This window comes from Aureococcus anophagefferens (genome assembly GCF_000186865.1).
Source record: "Aureococcus anophagefferens unplaced genomic scaffold AURANscaffold_2, whole genome shotgun sequence".
Classification (NCBI taxonomy): domain Eukaryota; class Pelagophyceae; order Pelagomonadales; family Pelagomonadaceae; genus Aureococcus; species Aureococcus anophagefferens.
In genome coordinates, this window is record NW_008705562.1 from 2,536,409 (window position 1) to 2,556,505 (window position 20,097).

At 72.5% G+C, this 20,097-nt stretch overlaps 3 protein-coding genes across 3 annotated transcripts; all 3 read right to left on the reverse strand.

The window, feature by feature from the left end:
• Positions 1-1,289: 1,289 nt before the first annotated feature.
• On the reverse strand, positions 1,290-12,294 carry AURANDRAFT_61360 (hypothetical protein; the record flags this gene model as incomplete). Its single annotated transcript, XM_009035062.1, has 7 exons — positions 1,290-1,419; positions 1,597-1,634; positions 2,457-3,309; positions 3,888-4,016; positions 4,725-5,269; positions 5,591-8,636; positions 10,940-12,294. The coding sequence occupies 7 exons, from the start codon at positions 12,292-12,294 to the stop codon at positions 1,290-1,292; spliced, it is 6,096 nt and encodes a 2,031-aa protein (XP_009033310.1).
• A 2,512-nt stretch (positions 12,295-14,806) lies between these two features.
• AURANDRAFT_20460 (hypothetical protein) lies at positions 14,807-15,385 on the reverse strand (the record flags this gene model as incomplete). Its single annotated transcript, XM_009035061.1, has 1 exon — positions 14,807-15,385. A coding segment is annotated over one exon (579 nt), but the record flags the coding sequence as incomplete, so codon positions are not given.
• Positions 15,386-15,706: 321 nt separating this feature from the next.
• Positions 15,707-16,102, reverse strand: AURANDRAFT_16778 (hypothetical protein; the record flags this gene model as incomplete). The annotated part of the gene is made up of 2 exons (XM_009035060.1): positions 15,707-15,889; positions 15,968-16,102. Coding segments are annotated over 2 exons (318 nt in total), but the record flags the coding sequence as incomplete, so codon positions are not given.
• Between the last annotated feature and the right edge of the window lie 3,995 nt (positions 16,103-20,097).

Below are 20,097 nucleotides of genomic sequence, written 5' to 3' on the forward strand. Positions count from 1 at the left end.
TTCGCACGCGCAGCGCTGCCGCCGGGCGCCTGCGCTGGACCGAGGCCGCGCATGTATACCGCGAGGCCGTGCGAGGCACCGGTGCTCGTCGGAGGCGCCGGATGGCCGCGCGGTCACGGCTCGAGCGCCGTCGCGCGGCGCGCCGGTTTCGGCGCCGGAGGCCCGAGCGGGCCCGCAGGGCGTCGGGCCGCCGCGGCGACGGCCCAGTGACCGGATACTATGATATGGCCGGCCTGTCGGCGACGCTCCGCGGCGCCGGGGCGCCGTGGTCGGCCGCGGCCGCGCGCCGACGCCTTCGGCCGCGAGCGCCTGCGGGAGCCGTCGGCGGCCAGCGCGTCGACGTCCGGCCCTCGCTGAGAGCACTTGCGGTCCGCGCACTCGATGTCGATGCTGACCGCTGCTCTGGACCGCCGAACGATCCTCGAGCCTGCAAAGGGTCGCCATACGGGGGTGAAACATGCCCATATAGTGACTTAAGCAGATTGTACTTGACGTCTCGATATGTCACTCCACGGCTGAAACCGCACCAAACTACGCCGTTTCGAGTTTCACGGACACGGACGGGACCAGACAGAGCCACCCACGTAACTTTCCCGCCGCCCCACGGCTAGCTGGCGTCGGTGCGTCGCGCACGTTGAGGTTGGTGTTTACCCTGGATTGTCCTGTAGTGAAGGTCTCGTTGATTTTGCTGAACACGATGGTGCTTCCGGTGGCGCTATAGAGCGCTGCTCTTCGCTGCCGATGGGTGGTGGCGCGTCGTCGTCCGCGGCGGCGGAAGAAGAAGCGCCTCCGGAGCCGTCGCCGCTCGTGGCGCTCCTCGAGGAGCACGGCCGCCAGTGGCGCGGCCCCGAGGCCGGCATCTTCTTCGAGCGCGATCCCGCGCCGGCGGTCATCGCCTTCTGCGAAGCGCAGGGCGTCGCCTTCGAGGACCCCGATTTCAATCCGAACGGCTCGTTCCCGGACGCCGTCGCGGAGGCGTCGAGCCCGCTCGCGCGGCGGTCCGCGAGCGCCGACGCGTACTGCTCCGTCTTCTGGCCGGGCCCGTCCTTCGTCGACGGCGGCGCGTGGAGGCGCTTCCGCGACGTCGCCGAGGGGTGTGAGCCCAAGGTCTACGACCGGCTCTCCATCACCGACGTGGACCAGGGCGGCCTGAGCAACTGCTGGCTCTGCGCGACCGTCTGCGCGGCGATCCAGGCCGCGCCCGACGTCGTCGCGTCCATGGTGTCGCCGGCCGAGCCCAACGACCAGGGCTGCTACTCCGTGCGCCTCTTCGTCGAGGGCCGGCCGCTCTACGTGCCCGTCGACGACCGCGTCTTCTGCGCGAACGGCGCGCTCTTCGACATGCACTCGCGGCAGGCGCACGAGATGTACGTGCCGCTCATCGCCAAGGCCTTGGCCAAGTGGCTCACGTGGTACGACCTGAACGGCGACGACCGCGACCGGCTCGGACAGCACGCGCGGACCGTCGACGAGGGCTGCCACCTCTACTGCCTCAAGGCGCTCACGGGGTCCGACTCCCACGGCGGCCTCGCGAAGCACGTGCTCCAGTGGACGGGCGACGACCCCTGGGCCGTCTCGCGCGACGCGGCGCCGGACCTGTTGCGGGCCGTCTTCGGCCGGGGCTGCGCGTGCACCTGCGGCGGCGCCGGCGAGGGCGGCGCGAGCGGCGGCGTCCGCTCCTTCTTCAAGGGCTCCGGCAGCGGCCTCGTGGATTCCCACGCCTACACCGTGATCTGGCACGGCGACACCGCAGGCGTCGAGCTCGTCCAGCTGCGGAACCCCTGGGGCAGCGACGGCGAGTGGACGGGCGACTGGTCCGACGGTTCGCCGCTCTGGAGCGAGCGGCCGGAGGTCAAGGCGGCGCTCGACGCGATCCGCGCCGACGAGTCCCTCGCGCGCCGGCCCTTCGACGACGGCCGGGAGAACGACGGCATCTTCTTCATGGCCTTTAGCGATTTCGTCAAAGAATTCCAGCACGTCGAGCACGTCGACCCGCCGTTCGGCGGCGTCGCGCAGGCCGCGCGCGCACAGTTCCTGCTCGACCAGGCGGGGAAGCCCTCGGCGCAATGGCGCATCCGGCCCCCGGTCGAGTCCGTGAGCCGCTGGGACGTGTCGGGCCTGCGATTCTTCGACGCCGCGGGCGCCGAGATCGCGCCGGCGGGCGCCGTCGAATCCGGCTCCGCGGCGGACGCCAAGTACGACAACAACCCGGGCTGGGACGCGCACAGCATGCTCTTCTCCGGCGAGGAGGGCGCGTGCTGCGGCGTGCGCGCCGACGACGAGTGCGGCACGTGGGTCGGCGGCCGCTTCGACCCGCCCGCGGCCGTCGCGGCCGTCACGTTCAACCAGGACGACTTCACGGAGGTGCTCCTCGAAAAGCACGACCCGGAATCGGAAACGTGGCTCCTCGCGCGCACGCTGACGGACGTCGCGCTCGTGGAGGCGTATTAACCCACGCGCCTCGCGACCCCCATGTGGCGCGCGAGGCCGGGCTTGGGGAGGTAGTCGCCGAGCTCGAAGCCGGCGTCCGCGAGGACCGCGCGCGCGTCGGCCTCGTCGACGCCCGGCATGGGCAGGCGGTCCGCGAAGCACAGAGACACGGACGTCGCGTTCGTCGCGCGGGCCGCCCGCAGGAGCCGCCGCGCCGCGTCGTCCTCGAGGTAGATGAGCAGCGCCTCCAGGACGAAGACGACGTGCGAGCGCCCGCGGACCGCGTCGTCGAGCGCCGCGGCGACGCCGTCGGCCGCGAGGTCCGCGGGCACGTAGGCGTCCGCGGGCGCGTGGGTCTCGTAGCGCGCCGCGAGCGCCCGCTTCTGGGCGACGACGGCCGGGAGGTCCAACTCCGCGGTGCGATGCGCCGTGTCGCCGAAGAGCCGCGCGGCCCGCGTGCAGAACCCCGCGCCGAGGGCGACGACGGCGCAGTCCGCGGGGTCCAAACCCGCGAGCTCGCCGAGCACCGCGTCGTCGAGGTACGCGGACCGCAGGAGCACGTTCTGGTGGTGCAGCCGCGGGTAGAGCAGGCGGAACGGCCAGCGCACGGCCGTCCGCGTGCCGCGCGGCAGCAGCTCGTAGGCCGCGCGGTCGCCGGCGATGGCCTTGAGCCAGAGCACCTGGAGGTTCACGCACGTGTTCTCCGGCGCCGCGTCGTCCCAGCGATGCAGGAGCGGCAGCAGCCGCCGGTGCGACCGCCAGGCGAAGGCCCAGACGAACTTCGGCGCCGTCCACGGCGCGCCGACGCCGATGCGCTGCGCGATCTGGCGCAGCGGGTACTTGGAGCCGCGCCGCCGGAACCAGTTGGCATGCAGCGCGCTGCTCGCCGCGGCGAGCGCGACGAGGCGCAGCAGCGGTCGAGCCATCATGATTGCGCGATCAGCAAGAAGCTCACGCGGGCCATCGGCAAGAGCGGCATCACCAACATCAAATCTCGGACACAGGCTCAAGCGCTCCGCGGACGCGACCGTCGACGCGTAACAAGGGCTGCCCGCTGGGCTGCGCGTCGCCGCGCGCGCCGCCGCGACGGGCCCATGGCGCTCCTCCTGCTGAGCCTCGTCTCCTGGCTCGCGGCCGGCGAACCGTGCCCGCCGAAGTACGGCCGGCGGCGGCTGGACCCGCCGACGGCGAACTCGAGCACGGCGGCCCACCCGGCGTCGGACGTGGACACGGGCTTCCGCACGGCGGACATGGAGGCGTTGGGCGTCGGCGGCGGCGACCGGCCGGCGTCGAACGCGAGCACGCTCGTCGTGCTCATGGGCAGCGCGCGCGGCGGCGAGAACACGTGGCAGACGCTCTACGACCGCCTGCTCGAGCCCAACGGCGCGGACCTGGCGCTCCTCCTCGGCGCCACGGCCGCCAAGGCGGGCGTGTCCCTCTACGCGCGCGCCAAGTACATCTGGGAGGTGCGCGACTTCGCGGACTGGAGCGACGCGCTCGACTCGATGGGCGGCGACGGCACGTGGCGCGCGATCGCGCGGAACAACACGAAGTCGCACGAGATGGTCTTCGGCGGCGCGGCGGGGCTGCACGGCAACGGCGTCATCGTGCCCTACCTCAAGTGGGTCTTCGCGCGGAAGATCGACGAGTACCGCCTGCTGGAGCGCTACGACCGCTTCGTGATCACGCGGACGGACCAGTTCTACACGTGCAACGTCGATTTAGCGATATACCCGCTGGAGTACGTCTGGGTCCCCGACGCCCAGGACTACGGCGGCATCTGCGACCGCTGGATCGTCGCGCCCAAAGCCCTCGTGAAGGCGACGCTCGACATCATCGAGCCCGTCGTCCTCGCGCCGAAAAAGTACTGGGACTTCAAGGGCAACCCCGAGGCCCTGGTCAAACTGCGCTACGAGGAGAACGGCGTCTGGGACCAGATCCGCCGCTTCGGCCGGCGCATGTTCACGGCCGCGACGCCCGGGGACCACACGCGGTGGAAGCGCATCGTCGGCTGCGTCTTCCACCCCTACAACGTCTGCCTCAAGTACAAGGAGGAGTTCGACGACGCCATGAAGGGCTGCGGCATCCGCCACGTGCCCAAGGTCGAGGCGCGCTGCCGCGGCGACTGCCGCTGCGAGGACCCCCAGGGCTGCGGCCACCGGAACTCCGTCAACGACCGCGACGTGGCTCGCCTCGAGAAGGTCAACGGCCCGAAGAGCCACCTGAACGCGTAACACACATCTATGCATAGTTATGTACAAGCGCCCGCCGTCGGATGTCAGCCGCTCGCGTACGTCTTCGCGAGCTTCCAGAGCGACGGGTCCGGCGGCAAAGCGACGCCGATGGACCCGGGCTCGCCCGGCGCGTCCTCGCCGCCGCCGAGCGACACGAGGCCGCTCCCCGTCAGGCTCCCGAGCACGAGCTTCTCGCAGCAGGCGCTGAGCATGGCCTTGTCGTAGAGCGACACGAGCACGCGCGCGGACCCCGCGGCCGCCGCCGCCAAAACTTCGACGAGCGGCAGCGTCTCGTCGGTCCAGACCGCCGCGTCGGAGTCCACGAGCACCGTGTGCCCCGGCGAGCAGGCGCTGATGACCCGGTCCGGGTCGAAGGGCGGCTCGAAGAGCGACACCTCGGGCCCGCCCGCGACGGGCCGCACGGCCGGTAGGCCGTCGATGTTCCGCGAGCCCGGGTCCACGGCGAGCACGTTGAGCCCGTCGAGCTCCGGGTCGTGCGCCGGCGCGCTCGCCGACTCCCACATGATCACGCCGCTCGGGCTCTGGTTGATCGTCGAGATGGCGTCGAGCGGCCGGCGGATCGTCATGCGCAGGTCGAGGTAGAGCTCGACCCGCGGCAGCGCCAGCGGCGGCGCGAGCGCCGACGCCGCGGCGACGACGAGCACGCACGCCAGCGCGCGACGCCGCGCCATCGTCGCTTCGATCGGCGGCCGCGCGGCTCCGAACGACGTCGTAAAGCCGCGTCAGCCCGATCTATCTCCGACCGAGCTCCTCGCGAGCTGCTCGACGCCGGCAACGACCGCTTCAACCACGACGCTCCCACGACCGTCCCATGGCGTCCGAAGGCCCTCTTCTTGGGTCTTACTTTACGCGGCGAAGCGCTGGAGGCGCGCCTCGCGCGCGCGCTCCGCGTCCGACGGCGGCACCGCCGCGGCGGTCCCCGTCAGGTCGCAGGGCGCCGCGCGCGTGCCGTCGCCCGCGTTCTTGGCCGCGAAGAACGCGCGGAGCCGGTTGTGGAGCTCCGTCGCCCCGCCGAGCGTCGCGAGGCGGTCCGCGTACCACTCGGACATCATGGAATTCGCGGTCAGCGCGCGGTCCAGCAGCACCAACGCGCCGAAGTCCTTCGCGTGTCGGATGAGGCGGCCCGCGGCCTGGTTGACGTTGCGGTACGCCTCCGCGCGGTACCACGTCTCCCCCCGGTCGCGGCCGTCGTGCTCGATCTTGAGGCGCGTGTTCGCGTCGAAGCGCGGCGGGTAGGGCACGCCGACGATGCAGACGCAGCGCGCGGCGTCGTCCTTGAAGTCCGCGCCCTCGGCGGCCCGCCCGCGCATGACGGCGAGGAGCAGCGCGCCGCGCGCGCTCGCCGCGGCGGCGCGGTACTCGGCGACCATGGCGTCGAAGGAGTCGCCGCTCAGGTCCCGCGACTCGACGTGGACGTCCTTCTCCGCCCGGAGCCGCGCGAGGCCGCCCGTCTCGGTCCACCGCTTCAGCGCGAGCTCCAGCAGGCGGTAGGACTTGAAGAAGACGAGGACGCCGTGGGGCGCCGCCGACGCCACGCCGAGGAGCGCCGTCGCGAGGGCGTCGTAGTAGCGCCGCGTCGCCGGCGCGTCCGGCTCCGCCGTCGCGTTCTTGTACGACGCGTCCAGATCGACGCCCGACGCGACGGGCAGGTGGAGCGGCAGGAGCGACGACGCGATGGCCGGCAGGTGGCACGCCGCCACGGCGTGCACGGCGTAGCACTGCGACAGGGGCGGCCCGTCGTCCGCGGGCGCCGCGGCGCCGCCGCCGTCGACGTTCTCGTCCGCGGCGGCGGCGAAGCGCGTCGGCAGGAGGCGGTCCGGCGGCCCGAGGTCGAGGCCCAGCTCCTCGGCGAGCAGGTCGCAGGGCCGCAGCGTGCCCGAGAGCATGAGCAGGCTCCGCGCGGGCCGCACGTAGTTCGCCTCGCCCAAGCCCGCGGCGCGCTGGCCGCGCGTGAGCTGCGTCATCGCGACGCTGCCCTGGAGGCAGACGAAGCGCAGCGTGAGCTTGCGGTCCGCGTCGCAGCCCGTCTCGACGCGCCGCGCCGCCGCCGCGCGCTCGGCCTCCTCGACCCGCTCGCGCGCGTCGCGCGCGGCCTTGGACTCGCGGCCGCGGCCGCCGCGGCCGCCGCGGCCGCCGCGGCCGCCGCGCGCGGGGCCGCGCCGCGTCGGCTGCCAGGGCGCCTTGGGCGCGACCCGCGGCTCGCTGCGGCAGATGAGGCGGTAGTGGCGCGCCGCCGCGGGCTCGAGGAGGTAGCGGAGCTTCACGAGGATCTGCTCGAGGTCGTTGATCGTGTCGGACCGCACCGCGCCGCTCTCCAGGCCCTCGTCGATGAGCGTCTTCCGCAGCTTCCAGAGGATCTTCGTGTTCTCGTCGACGCGGTCCGCGGAGCGCAGGCCGACGACGTCGCGCACGAGCTCCGCGGCGGCCGCGCCGCCCCAGACCCGCTCGCGCGCGTCGCCGTCGCGCGCGGCCGCCGCGGGCGGCAGCGGCGCCGCGTCGCCGTCCTTCGCGGCCCGCAGCCAGCCCAGCAGCGCCACGAGCGGGCCGCCGCGCGCCGTCGCCTCGAAGAGGAGCGGCCGCTTCTTCGCCTTCTTCTTCTTCTTCGGCGCGGCGGCGGCGTCCTCCGGCGCCTCGGACGGCGCATCGCCGCCCGGCGGCGCGATGAGCGACCGCAGCATGGCCTGGGCCTCGTCGTGCTCGTCGAGGTAGGGCACGAACTCCTCGAGCGTGCGCACGAGGTCCGCGAGCCGGTCCTCCGTGACGTCGTACGACGCGGCGTCGCGCGCGACCTGCGGCAGGTTGTGCGCCTCGTCGACGACGACTAGGGCGTCCTCGAAGACCTGCTCGAGGCCGCCCGCGCGCCGCGTGATGGGCTCGACGAGCTGCTGGTACGTCACGAAGATCAGCGACGCGCCCTCCTGGATCTGGTCCTGCGCCATGTGGAACGGGCAGACGTGCGTCGCCTGGCCCTCCTTCACGGCGTCCTCGATGTCCCAGACGTTCATCTTCCCGCCGAGGCGGAAGTGGGGCCGCCATTTTTGGGATTGCGGGTAGCCGATCTTCTCCGCCGTGTCGAGGTGCCCGCAGCCGGAGTTTTTCACGTCGAAGCGGCCCCGCTTGTTCGCGTTCTTCTGGATCTTCGTCGCCTCCTCGCAGGCCTCGGCCTTGTTCGGCGCCGTCGCGATGTCCGGGTGGAGGCAGAAGCGCTCGCGCGAGAGCCTCAGGCTCATGAGCGGCCGGTAGGGGCAGCTCCGCTCGTACTCGCGGACCGCGTGCTGGAGCTGGTCGTGGGTCCGCGCGACCCAGACGACGCGCGTCGGCGTCGCGTCGTAGTTGGCGCGCTGCCAGGCGAGCGCCGCGGCGAGCGCCGCGAGCGTCTTGCCCGTGCCCGTCGGCGACTCGAGGAACGCGCTCCGCGACGCCTCCGCGGCCCGCAGCGCGCCGTCGATGACCTGGAGCTGGGACCGGTAGGGCGGCCGGCCCCGGGGCAGGTGCACGTCGACGCCGCGGCGCACCATCTTGAGCATCGTCGCGGCCCTGGCGCCGTCGAAGTCGACGACGGGCTTCGGCAGCGCGAGTTCGCCGGATCGCAGCTTCGCGTTCCGCTCCACGCGCTCGTGGCGCCGCGACGCCTTGCTCGTCTTCTTCGCCGCGTCCGCGGCCTTGGCCGTCTCGCCGCGCTCGCGCTTCGCCGCCGCGGGCTTCTTCTCCGCCTTCGGCTTCCGCTCCGCCGCCTTCTGCGCCGCGGGCTTCTTCGTCTTCTTCGGCGCGAAGGACTCGAAGGTCATGCCGCCGGCGGAGAAGTCGTTGAAGGCGTCGACCGGCGGCGCCACCGAGTCGTCGAAGGCCTCGCTCGCCGGCGCGAACCGCGGCGCGTCGGTGGGCGCGGGCGCATTGGCGGGCGCGAGCCGCTTGCGCGCGGCGCTCAACGCGATCGGCTCGTCGTCGGAGCTGGAATCGTAGGCGTCGATGGTCGGCGCATTGTCGACGCCGATGGTCGGCGCATCGTCGACGCCGCAGAGGTCGATGACGTCCGGCTCGTAGCCGAGCTGAATGCCTCGTCCCATTGCAACGAGATCGTTCCAGCTCAACGTCTCGCCGGCGAGTTCAACTTGAAGCGCCTTGAAGCCCAGGTTCGAACATCTCGCGCGCGATCGAGAGGCTGCCCCGCGTCGAGGCGATGGACGAGCACCAGCTCGGCGCACGTGTGCGCGTCAAAGGCACCGGTGGGAGCGTTGACGGGAAATTTGGTATGATTGTCGCCCGAGGCCACGAGGGGCGCTGGACGGTGGACCTGGGGCCCGATGGTCGGCGGAACCTTAGGCCGGAGAACCTCGAGGTGAGCAAGAAGATGACGCTGCGCTCCTCCTCGACCCCCGCCTCCACGACATCCGTCTCGGGCCCCGAGCTCACTACGGAATTGGACCTCGAGTGCACGCCGCGCCGGTCCATCTCCATGGTATGCATCGTCTGCGCCTCCGAGGACTTGGAGTCCAAGCTCCCTTGCTGCGGCGCTGCCGTGTGTACCTCGTGCCTCCAATCCACCGCCGCCGCTGCTGGCAAATTCTTCAGCTGCCCTTCGTGTCGCAGCGACGACGACAGCTTCTTGTCGCACGTGGCGGCCCTCGGAGTCGAGCCGGACGCGACGATCCCGGCGTGGATGGACGAGACCGACGAACTGATGGTCGTCCGGCGCATGTGCACGGCCAAGAAGTGCAAGTCGCCGCGCGGCCCCGGATTCGATACGTCCGGGTTCATGAGCACGCGCGGCGTCGGGGACCAGCGCGAGTGGCGACTGATCGCGTGCAGTTCGTGCGGGCAGAGCGCGATCCATCCCGGCTGCACACGGAATCTCTCCGAGTCGTGGCGCTGCGACGATTGCGGCGGCGCGGTCGACGGCGATAAAACCGTTGCGTGCGAGGTCGACGAGTTTCGAGTGGGAGACGCCGTCGAGGCGCGCTGGCGCGGCGGCTCGAAATGGTTCGACGGGCAGATAAGGAAGGTCGACACGAAGAAAGAGACGCGTTGGCTCGTCGCCTTCTCGGATGGCGACACGGAGTGGATCGACCGAGAGATTCGGCTGCGTCGACCAAAGCAAAAGGAGGCGCGTTGTGCGAAACGTGAGGAGGAGGCGCCGACGGCGCCAAAGGGCGGACACACGCACCGAGGGTTTTACGGATTCTGGGATTCGCAGCGGGCGTCCATCGACGAGGAGCTAGGTGACATGGCGGAGCTGAGCGCGCGGGAGCGCCTTCATCTTCGTATGAGGAAGGCCAGCGAGCGATGGCAGGCCCTCGACGAGGAGACGCGGAACGATTGGCGAGCGGGCCCGGAGCCGCAGGAGGACGAGAAAGAAGTGCGTCGGACGCTCCCTCCGCGGAAGGCGGCCGGCAAGATGCGCGCCGCGGACGAGGATGAGCAGCAGCGAAAGAAGGTCAAACGCGCGCCCAGCGATGCTCGCGAGACGCGCGGGGCCAAGGTAGCGGCGCAGCAGCGCGTCAAGGAGCCAAAGCCTCATCATCATCATCATCATCTCAACCGTGTCGACAGATCGTCCCTCTTGGCCAAGATGGAAGCCGACGGCTGGGTCGTAGAGTCGATACCGCGGCGGCACGGGAAGGAGAACCATGTCGATCACTACTACCACCCTCCCTGCGGCGGCGACCGCTACAAGAGCTTGACGGCTGTCGCCCGGGAGCACTTTCCCGAACACATCGTCGCCTGCGCGAAAGAGAAAGAGTCCAGCGAGGAGGCTCAGGTCAAAACGCGGTCGTGCGCCGAGGCGCTGGAAGAGCGGGTCCCGGCGGCGACGCCGGCGCCCGTCGCCAAGAAACTCAAAGTCGTCGAGACGAAGTCAAAGGCGGGCGAGAAGTCGGAGGCCGCGGCCAAGGCGGAAGCGGCGAAGGCCCAGGCGGAGGCGGACCGATCGCGGATCCTCGAGCTCGAGCGGCTCGTGCGCAGCCTCGAGCGCGAGAACGCGAAGCTCCGCGAGGACGCCGATCGGGCGCCGGCGCCCGTCGCGGCGCCGACGCGCCAGGCCGACCACGACCAGGTGCTCCGCAGCGCGCTCGACGAGCGCGACGGCCTCTGGGAGGCCGCGCTCACGCGCGCGGAGACCGAGTCCCGCCTGTTCGCGCGGCTCGCGAACCTGGAGGCCGGCTGGAAGCCGACGCCGCGCCCGCCCGCGCCGGGCGCGTGAGTTCGCGCACTCCTAAGGCTGGTTGACTCCAACCCGCGTCACAAGGAAGGCTTACAGCTCCGGATCGTCGACGCTCAGCCGCGCGGACGTCGCGCGGATCGTCCCCGCGGCCGCGTCGTGCGCGAAGTCGCACGCGAGGCGCCAGACCAGCCCCGCCGACGACCAGGCGAGCGCGCCGGCGAGGGAAGCGCCGTCGAGCGTCGCGACGTCCTCCGCGAGCACCGCGCCCAACTCGCCGACGGCCCGGAGCTCCGCGCCGTCCGCGAGCGCGTCCGTCGCCGCCTTGCGCGCCGCCGGCGCGCGCGCGTCGGCGTCGGGCGCGAAGATCACGCCGTTCGCGTCGGGCTGGCGCTCGGACCGCGCGAGGAAGAACGTCGCGGTCCTGCCCGTCGCCTTCGGCCGCAGCTTCAGGATCAGCGTCGCCGGCGCGGACTTGAGGGCCTGCGCGGGCGTGAGCGCCACGGCCCTGGGTCGGTCGTCGGCGGCGGAGCAGGAGACGTGGATCTTCACCATGCCCTGGATGAACAGCTTGTCCTTTGGGCCGAACGGTCCGCCGCACAGCGCGCACGTCGGCGCCATACCTCGCACGATCCGCTCCAGGTCGTCGCCGATGACCTCGATGGCCTGCTCCTTGGCGGCCCGGGCGACGGTCAGGTCCGTCTCCGAGGGCCGCTGGTTCGCCGCCTCCCTCGCGGCGCCCGCGCGATGCGCCTTGTCCCTCGCGCGCGCGAGGCACGACACCGTGCGCCGCGCGGCCGACGCCTCGTCGCAGAGCAGGAGGTCGTCGTCGTCGAGCGTGCCGTGCTGCACGCCGACGAGCGACTTGCCGCAGGACCCGCAGCGGAAGCAGGACGGGTGGAAGCTCAGGCCCCGGTGGGACGCGGCCTCGGAACTGGGGACCGCGAGGCCGCAAAACCCGCAGGCCACCTCGCTCTTCTTCGTCGCGAGCTTCGACGCGGCCGCGGACCAGGCCTTGTTCTTCTTGGGCGGCGGCGCGGCCTCGCCGGCGACCTCCCGGCGCAGCTGCTGCGACCGCGCGGCGACGCTGACGCCGGAGCACTCGTCCTCGGCGCTGGGTCCGCCGGACGCCGCGGCCGCCGCGTCGTCGCCCGCGCGCGCCGCGTCGTCGCCCGCGCGCAGCACATTGGTCCGCTCCTTGACGGACACGCCGGCGCACTCCTTGGCGGCCGCTTCCTTGCCGTCGACGGCCTCGCTCGTGTAGTCCGCCGGCGGCTTGTAGTCCTCCGTCGAGCCGTCGCCGAGCAGCCGCGACGTGTCCGAGGTGACGTAGATATCCAGCGTCTCCGCCTCCGGAGCTTTTCTTCGATTCAGGCAGCAGCACACGCTCAGCAGCATGAGGATGCCGCGCGGACGCTCGTCGACGTCCTCAGGCTCCGGATCGTCGGCCATCGTCGTCACCGAGGTGGGCAGCCGCTTCAGCTTTGGCTGCTTTGCCCCAAATTTGCCACTTGTAAGTGTTCGCAATGGTGTGCTCTTGTTACCGGCTCTGGCCGAGCATCTTCAGCGCCGTGCTGGCGTCCGCAACAAGGCCCGCAGAGGCCTCCGCAACCAGGCCCTCGATCTTATTCTTGATGCCGGACCAGTGGCGCTTCGACTGGGACTCTTTTGGCCGCGCGCACGAGGAGGCCGTGGACCTCGAACTCCCGAACCTGCGGCGCCTCGCCGCCGAGGGCACGCGCTTCGAGCACGCCTACGTCCAGGCCGTCGTCTGCGCGCCGTCGCGGTCCTGCATGGCGTCGATGCGCGACTACGACGACGCGGGCACGGCGACGAACGGCGCGAACGACTACGACGTGACCATCCCGACGTACTTCTCGCTGCTCCGCGCCAGCGGCTACCACACGATGACCACGGGCAAGGACGACCTGACGAAGCTGTCCCAGCTCGGCTACCACCTGAACCACTCGACGAGGAACGCGAGCGACACGTACCACATGCGCGAGCTCGGCTTCAGCGACGGCATCCGCTACTCGGGGAAGCTCGACGTGATCTCGTCGTACCCGGAGCCCCACGAGGCCTACGGCTACATGCTCAACGCCACGACGGTCGCGCTCGCCAACGGGTCGACGGTCAACGCCTTCGCGGCGCACGCGGCGTGCCTCCGGGGCGACGCGGCGACGTGCGCCGACGCGGCCGCGTTTCCGGCGGGGCTCTACGAGGACGACTGGACGGCGCGCAACGCCGTCGCGCTGCTCGACCGCGCGCCGGCCGACGCGCCTTTTTTTCTGTGGGTGTCCTTCCCCGGGCCGCACAACCCCTTCGCCGTGCCCGAGGCCTACCGCGTCGACCGCGGCGACTACCCGGACGCCGTCGACGAGCCCGGGTCGCCGCGGCCCCACTGCGACGCGTCGAACGGCCCGGGCCTGAACCGGACGCGCTGCGACTACGCCGCGGAGCTCGAGCGGCTCGACGAGCACTTCGGGGCCGTCGTCGCGGCGGCGGAGCGCAACGCGCCGGGCGAGCTCGTCGTCTGCCTCTTCAGCGACCACGGCGAGATGCTCGACGACCACGGCGGCACGGACAAGTCGAAGCCCTGGCAGGGCGCCGTGTCCGTGCCCCTCGTCTGCTCCGGCGGCGCCGTCGCGAGGAACCGCACGATCGCGGCGCCCGCGGCGATCATCGACCTCGGCGCGACGGCGTTGGACTGGGCGGGCGTCGCGGCGCCGCCGGGCGCGACCGCGGCGTCGATGCGCGGGCTCCTCGAGGGCGCGCCCGAGGCGGCGCGGAACCGCACGGTCGTCCATTCGGGCCTGCGCAGCTCCTCCTTCCCCGAGTCGGACCGCCGCCTCGACGAGGTCGAGAGCGACGCGTTCGACTTCCGTTTGGCGGTCGCGCGATTCGCCGAGGGCACCTTCAAGTTCGTCTGCTGCGCCGGCGCGTGCCCCTACGCGCCGTCGACGGTGCCGCCGCCGGACGCCGACGGCTACACGCGGCTGCTCTTCGACACCGTCGCGGACCCCTACGACATGCGCGACGTCAAGGCGGCGTTCCCCGCCGTCGCCGAGGCGCTCCGGAAGACGCTGCCCGTCCGCCACGGCTTCGACTGCGCCGCCGTACAGTTTTAGCTCTCCCGCCGCCGCTTCCGCGTGGCGTCGAGGGCCGACACGAGCGCGAGGGGCGTCTCGGCGCCGTGCGCGGCGGCGAGCGCGGCCTCGACGCGGCGGCGCTCGAAGGCCACGGCGCCGTCGAGGGACGCGCAGGCCGGCGCGTCCGCGTGGCGCCGCGCCCAGCCCGCGTCGGCGCCCGCGTGGGCCGCGGCGACGCGCGCGAGGCCCGCCTGGCGCCGCTGGAGCGCGTGGACGCGGGCGAAGTGGTCGTAGGCGATGGCGTCGGGCCCCGCGGCGCAGTCGTCGCAGAGCACGCGGCCGTCCCGCGCCGCGCGTTTGTCGCCGTCGACGACGGCGCCGCAGTTCGCGCACTTGTTCGAGTGGAAGAAGGCCGTGATGCGGCCCTGCGTGCCGCGGCCGCCCGGGAGCGCGCGCCGCCGCGCGTCGTCGCCGCGGCGCCGCGCGCCCGACCGCCAGTCCGCGATCCACGCGAAGACGTCGACGCCCGCGAGCTCGAGGAAGCGCGACAGCGGCGGCAGGAAGAGCTTCTCAACGTAGTAGTCGCGGTCGATGTCGTGGAGGAGCGCCGGCGCGTGCGTCGCGAGGCGCTGGCGCTGGTAGAGCTTCAGGGAGCGGCCGTCGGCGCGGACGACGACGCAGGGCACGCGCTCGCCGGGCTGCGTCGCGTTGCCCCGCTTGTCGAGGTCCTCGACGACGTGGACGAGCGGGTAGTTCGTCGACCGGTACTTGCCGCTGCCCCGGTACTTGCGCCACAGGATCAGGTCCCGCAGGCTCGCCGCGTCGACGCCCTCCATCGTCTCGAGCACGCGCCGCTTCACGAGGCTCAGGTCGCGGTGCCGCAGCAGCTCGCGCACGCAGACTTCGAGACGGTGGCGCACGAAGTCGCAGTTGTCCCGCGTCTTGACCTCGAGGCCCTTGACCAGTAAATGGGGCGCGCCGCCCGGGTCCTCGACCGCGTAGCCGACGTAGCGCTTCTTGGTGACTAAAACACAACCGTCGAAGACGTACTCGAACTTCAATTCCACGCCCGGCGGCGTGCCGGCGTCGACGACGTCCTTGATGCGCCGCAGCGCGTGCTCCCGGGCGCCCTCGACGCTCATGCCGCGGCACTCGACGAAGATGGAGTCCGTGTCGCCGTACTTCACGGGAAGCTCCGCGCCGTAGCCGCCCGCGACGTGGATCGCGGCCTCGAGCGTCTTCCGCCCGGAGTCGACGATGGCGTCGGCGAGGTCCGCGCAGGGCTGGCGCCCGCTGAAGCTCGCCGCCGTGTAGCCGTAGGTCACGTTGGCCAGCAGCTTGAGCGCGAGCTGCCGCGCGTCCAAGACCCGCGCGAGCGTGCCCCGCCGCTTCCCCCGCGCGCGCTTCAGCGCCTGCTTCGTCATGATGCGCGCGGCCAGGATCTCGCGCAGCATGCGCGGCAGCACGCCCTCGCGGTGTGCCTTGGGCGCGAAGACGGCGCCGTTGGGCGCGACGTACGCGCGCGCGCCGTCGGCCTCCGCGGCGAGGAGGCCCCGCCGCGCGAGCGCCTCGGGCCACCGCGCGGCGACGCCGAGGCGGCCCGTCGTGATGCCCGCGCCCTCGGCGACGTCGGTCGCGCCCGGCGCTCGCCAGTCCTTGCGCTCCCCGCGGTCGAGCGCCTGCCCCTCCCGGTCGTCGACGTCGCCGTCCGTGGAGCTGCCGTCGTCGTCGTCCTCGCGCGCGGCCGGCGGCCGCGCGGCGCCGCGGAGCTTGCAGATGCAGGTCGAGAAGCACAGATTGTGGGCGATGACCATGCTCGGGTAGAGGGACTGGAAGTCGAGGCAGGCGACGGGCTCCGTGTAGACCGCGGAGACGGGCTCGAGGTTCAGCGCGACGACTTCGAGCGCGGGCTGGTTCGCGACCGCGGGGCCGTCCGGCGACCGCAGCGCGTACCAGGTCTCGCCCGCCGGCGGCCCCTCGTCGCCGTTGCCGTCGACGAAGGCCGCCGGGTTGCGGCCGCGGCGCGGCTTGGACACGGGGAAGAGCACGGCTTCGACGCGGTGCTGCGAGCCGCGCGACAGCGCGTCGTCCAAGGGCATGCCGAAGAGGCGCGCGATGGCGAGGTTGCGGCCGAGCACGTCGAGCGCCGTGACGACGTCGAGGCAGGCGCGGCACGTCGCGGCGACGTGGGCGACGGCCGCCGCGCGCGCGGCCGCGGCGGCGCCGCGCGCGAGCCTTCGCGCGACGTCCGCCGCCGTGTAGGCCGGCAGCGCCTCGCCGAGGACGTGGCGCAGGACCGCGGGCAGGTCCGCATTGAGCAAACTCGTCAGCTGGTCGTCGCCGCGCACGGCGCACCAGCCGCCGACGAGCGTGCGGCCGCGGAACTCGCCGCCGAAGAACGTTCTTTTGCGCGGGAGTTTCGCGTCGCGCGAGAGCCGCTGGTCGAAGGCGGCGAGCCGGAGCGCCTTCGCGCGGGCGACGACGTAGCCCCAGGACTCGCGCGCCGCGTCCCAGCCCAGGAGCACGTCCGGGTCCAGCGTCTTGGTGAGTTCTTCCAGCCGGAGGAGCAGCGCGAGCTCCGTCGGTACGACCTCGACGCCCGGGAGCGGCGCCGCGCCGACGGCGATGGCGCCGATCGCGTCGTCCTCGCTCTCGGCGAGGTGGTGGTCCCGGTAGCGCCAGCAGGCGCACAGGATCGCGTCCGCGGCCGCCGCGCTCCGCGCGCGGCCGGGCGCGCACGCCGCCGCGACCTCGAGCGCGAGCAGCGACGCGCCGGGCTCGCCCCGGCCGCCGACGCGCATCGTCGCGCCGTCGCGCGCGCCGCTGCCGGGCCCCGTGCTCTTCGGCGTGCGCAGTGCGTCGACGGGCGTGAGGAACGACGCCTCGGACGCGCGCGGGTCCCGCGGCGCCGCCGCGCCGACGGTCGCCGCGACGCGCGCGCGCGACGGCGGGTCCGCCACGGGCGCGAGGACGACGCGCCCGCGCCAGAAGCGCCGCCGCCAGCGCCCGACGCGGTCCGCGAAGCGCGTCTCCAGGCGGCGCCAGTGCTCGAGGTCCGCGTCCGGCGGCGCCGCCGTCGCGCGCCGCGCCGCGTCGTCGACGCGGCCGCTCTTCAGGGCCTTGATCCGCCGCGGCACGTCCCGCGGGTCGCCGTAGAAGAGGGGCCGCGGCGCGACCTCCGTCGTCAGCCACGCGCGCACGGCCGCGGCCGTCGGCGGCGGCGCGGACGGCGTGAGCGTGACGCCGCGGCCGGGGGGCGACGCCGGCGACCGGGGGCCGTCGCCGGGCGACGTCGGCGACGTCGGCGACCAGGGCTCGCCGACGTCGTCGTCGTCGTCCGACTCGTAGGTGGCGTAGACGGGCGGCGCGTCGTCGTCCTCGTCCTCGTCCGCGCGCGGCGCCTCCGCCTCCTCGTCGTCGTCGTCGACGTCGTCGTCGTCGTCGTCGTCCCGTTCGTGCTGCGTCATGCGCCGCTCGTACTCCGCCTCGTCCTCGTCGCTGTCCCGGTCGTGCTGCGTCTGCCGCTCCTTCTCCCGGCGCTCGCCCTCGTCCTCGTCCGCGTCCTCGCAGCACTGCGACGACCGGCGGCGCTCGTCGTCGGCGTCGAGCTGCGACGCCGAGATTTCGCCGCCGCCGCGGTCGTCGCCGGAGACCTCCGGCGGCGCCGCGCGGAGGGCCTCGAGGGCGGCGTTCCACTTGGCCTGCTCCGCCGGCGCCGCGGCGCCGAGCGTGACGGGCTTCGGCGGCGACGGCGACAGCGCCGGGCTCAGCCAGCACGCGTCGACTTTGAGCGCGTCCTCGACGGCGGCCTCGTCGAAGCCGTCGGCCCGGAGCCGCGCGGCCTCCTCGTCGAAGAGGTCGCGGAGGGCCGGCACGGCGTAGGTCGCCGCGGGCCGGCCGTCGGAGCGCGCGGCCGCGGGCGCGACGGAACCGTACGCGACGTCGATCTCGACGGCGTCCGCGGCGCCGCGCCGCCTGCGACGGGACCCGAGGCCGAGGCCGCGCACGCGCTCCGCCGTCCAGCGGCGTCCGCCGTCGCCGGCCGCCGCCGGCGGCGCGTGGCGGAACGTGGGGTTCTGGAGCGCGAGCGGCGCGAGCGCGCGCGCGCCGCAGTCGGCGAAGAACCGCATGTGGTGGTTCACGTGCGACTCGTAGGGCTGTAGTTTGAGGGGCCGGCCCTCGAGCTCGACGAGGTGGCCCTCGAGGAGCAGCCGCGCCGCGCGGCGCACGTCGACGTCGCCGGGCCGGTAGAGCGCCACTCGCAGAAAGTGCGCGGGCTCAGAGGCGTAGCCGTAGAACGGCGTGAGCAGCGCGGACGTCACGGCCCGCACGCGCGCGCACGTGCCGTTGTCCTGGCCGCTGTCGTTGCCGCGCAGGGCCGCGTCGAGGCTTTTGGCCACCCGGCGGCAGAGCTCGCGGCGGCGCATCGGGTCCGCGAACAAGCGGCGCGCGGCGTCGTCGTCTTCGAGCGGCGCCGCGTAAAAGTAGGGGAAGCAGCCGTGCACGTAGACGGCGCAGGGCTGGTGGCTGTCGAGCCGGCCCCAGAGCTTGACGATGGGCCAGTTCATGGCGTCGTAGGACTCGAAGCCGCGCGCCGTCCGCGGCGCGAGGCTGGGCGGCGCGTCCTGGTGCTCGCACAAGCACGTGTGCGCCGCGCATTCGACGCTGATGGGGTAGAACGTGACCGTGGTGGCGTCGTTATCATTGTGCATCGTCGCTGAACTGGTGGCGCGCATCGTCGCGACGCGCGCGGGACCGGTCCGCCGCAGTCCGGACTGGTCCCGATCGATCTGTGGCAAAGGCCAAAGCGGCAGCGATCGAGACGTGATCGAGCTCTTCAAACGCCAGCCGCGTCGTCCGCGAGCGGCCGGGAACAGATGCACGAGAAGGGAATTTTAAAAAGATTTAAAAAGAAAGGAAAGGGAAAGTAGGAGGCTTGCTTGATCCGAACTTGAGTGCACGATGCCGTCCCTGAGCGGTGTGCCACGACTGCAAGTGCCGGCGCGCGCGCAGCTGCGACGACGAGCTCCAATTTTTCTAGCGCGCTGCGCGCGGGGTCGGAGCTGGCCGCCACGCGGAGGCGCATGGACAGCTAACTACGCGATTACGACGAAGTTTCGAAGATGCTGCTCAAAATTTCTACCGCGCTTCGCGCGGGGAGGATTGCACCGAGGCCGCGCGGACGAGGCTGTAGCCTCTTGGACACGCGCGGCGTCTTGTTCTGCGTGCGAAATAGATTTCGAAGCGCACATAGTCGTGGATCTTCGGCCGACACATGGGCGCGCGCGCGCGCGCCGTGCGCGCGCGCGCCGCCGCGCGCGGCAACGATGTCTCGCCGCGCGCCACGGACGTGGACCACGTCATCGGCGGCCCGGAGGACGCCTTCGACGACATGGGCGCGCCGATGCGGATCAATTCCTCGCCGCTCGTCTGCGAGGGCTTGTGCTCGGGGCCGCGGGGTTGCGGCGCGCGCGGCGACGACGTCACGAGACGCCCCGCGGATCATCGGCGACTTGGAGGCTGGCCTCGGGACGACGTCCCGAGCCGCATCAACGGCGGCGGCGACAGGCACACGACGAATTCGTCGCTGTCGTCGGCCGCGGCGTCCATGTCGGCGCGAGGCAGCCCACGACGACGACAGGAACACGCCGCCGTCGCGCACGGCAAGGCCGCGGGGCAGCCCCGGGAGTTGCCGTGGGGCGCGGAAGGTATGCGACGGCATTTCGACGCGCTGGAAGCCCTGGAAAGGCGCCAGCAGGGCAGCCGATCCCGACACGGAAGCGCTGCGCATAGGCGTGAGCGGCGCGTTCACGGTGTTGTAGAGGCGTGAGTGGCGGAGAGGGCGTGTGAACAAGCGGCACTAAAGACTTCACCTTGTGAACGAAATGAGTGGTTCACACAACTTCTCTTGCTATTCATTTGGCCCGTCGAGCGCTTGAAAATGGCGCCTCGAATCGCGCTCGTCCTCGCCTGCGCGGCCTCGGCCTGCGCGCTGCGCGTGCCGATGCCGCGCGTCGCAGCCCCGACGATCCGCGCGCCGAAGCTCGCCCTGCCGCCGCTGCGCCCGACGGCCGTCGCCGCCGTCGCGGCGGCGACGCTGCTCGCGCCGGGCCCGGCGAGCGCGTCGCACCTCGGCGACGTCGTCGCGGACAAGCTGCGCCTGTCG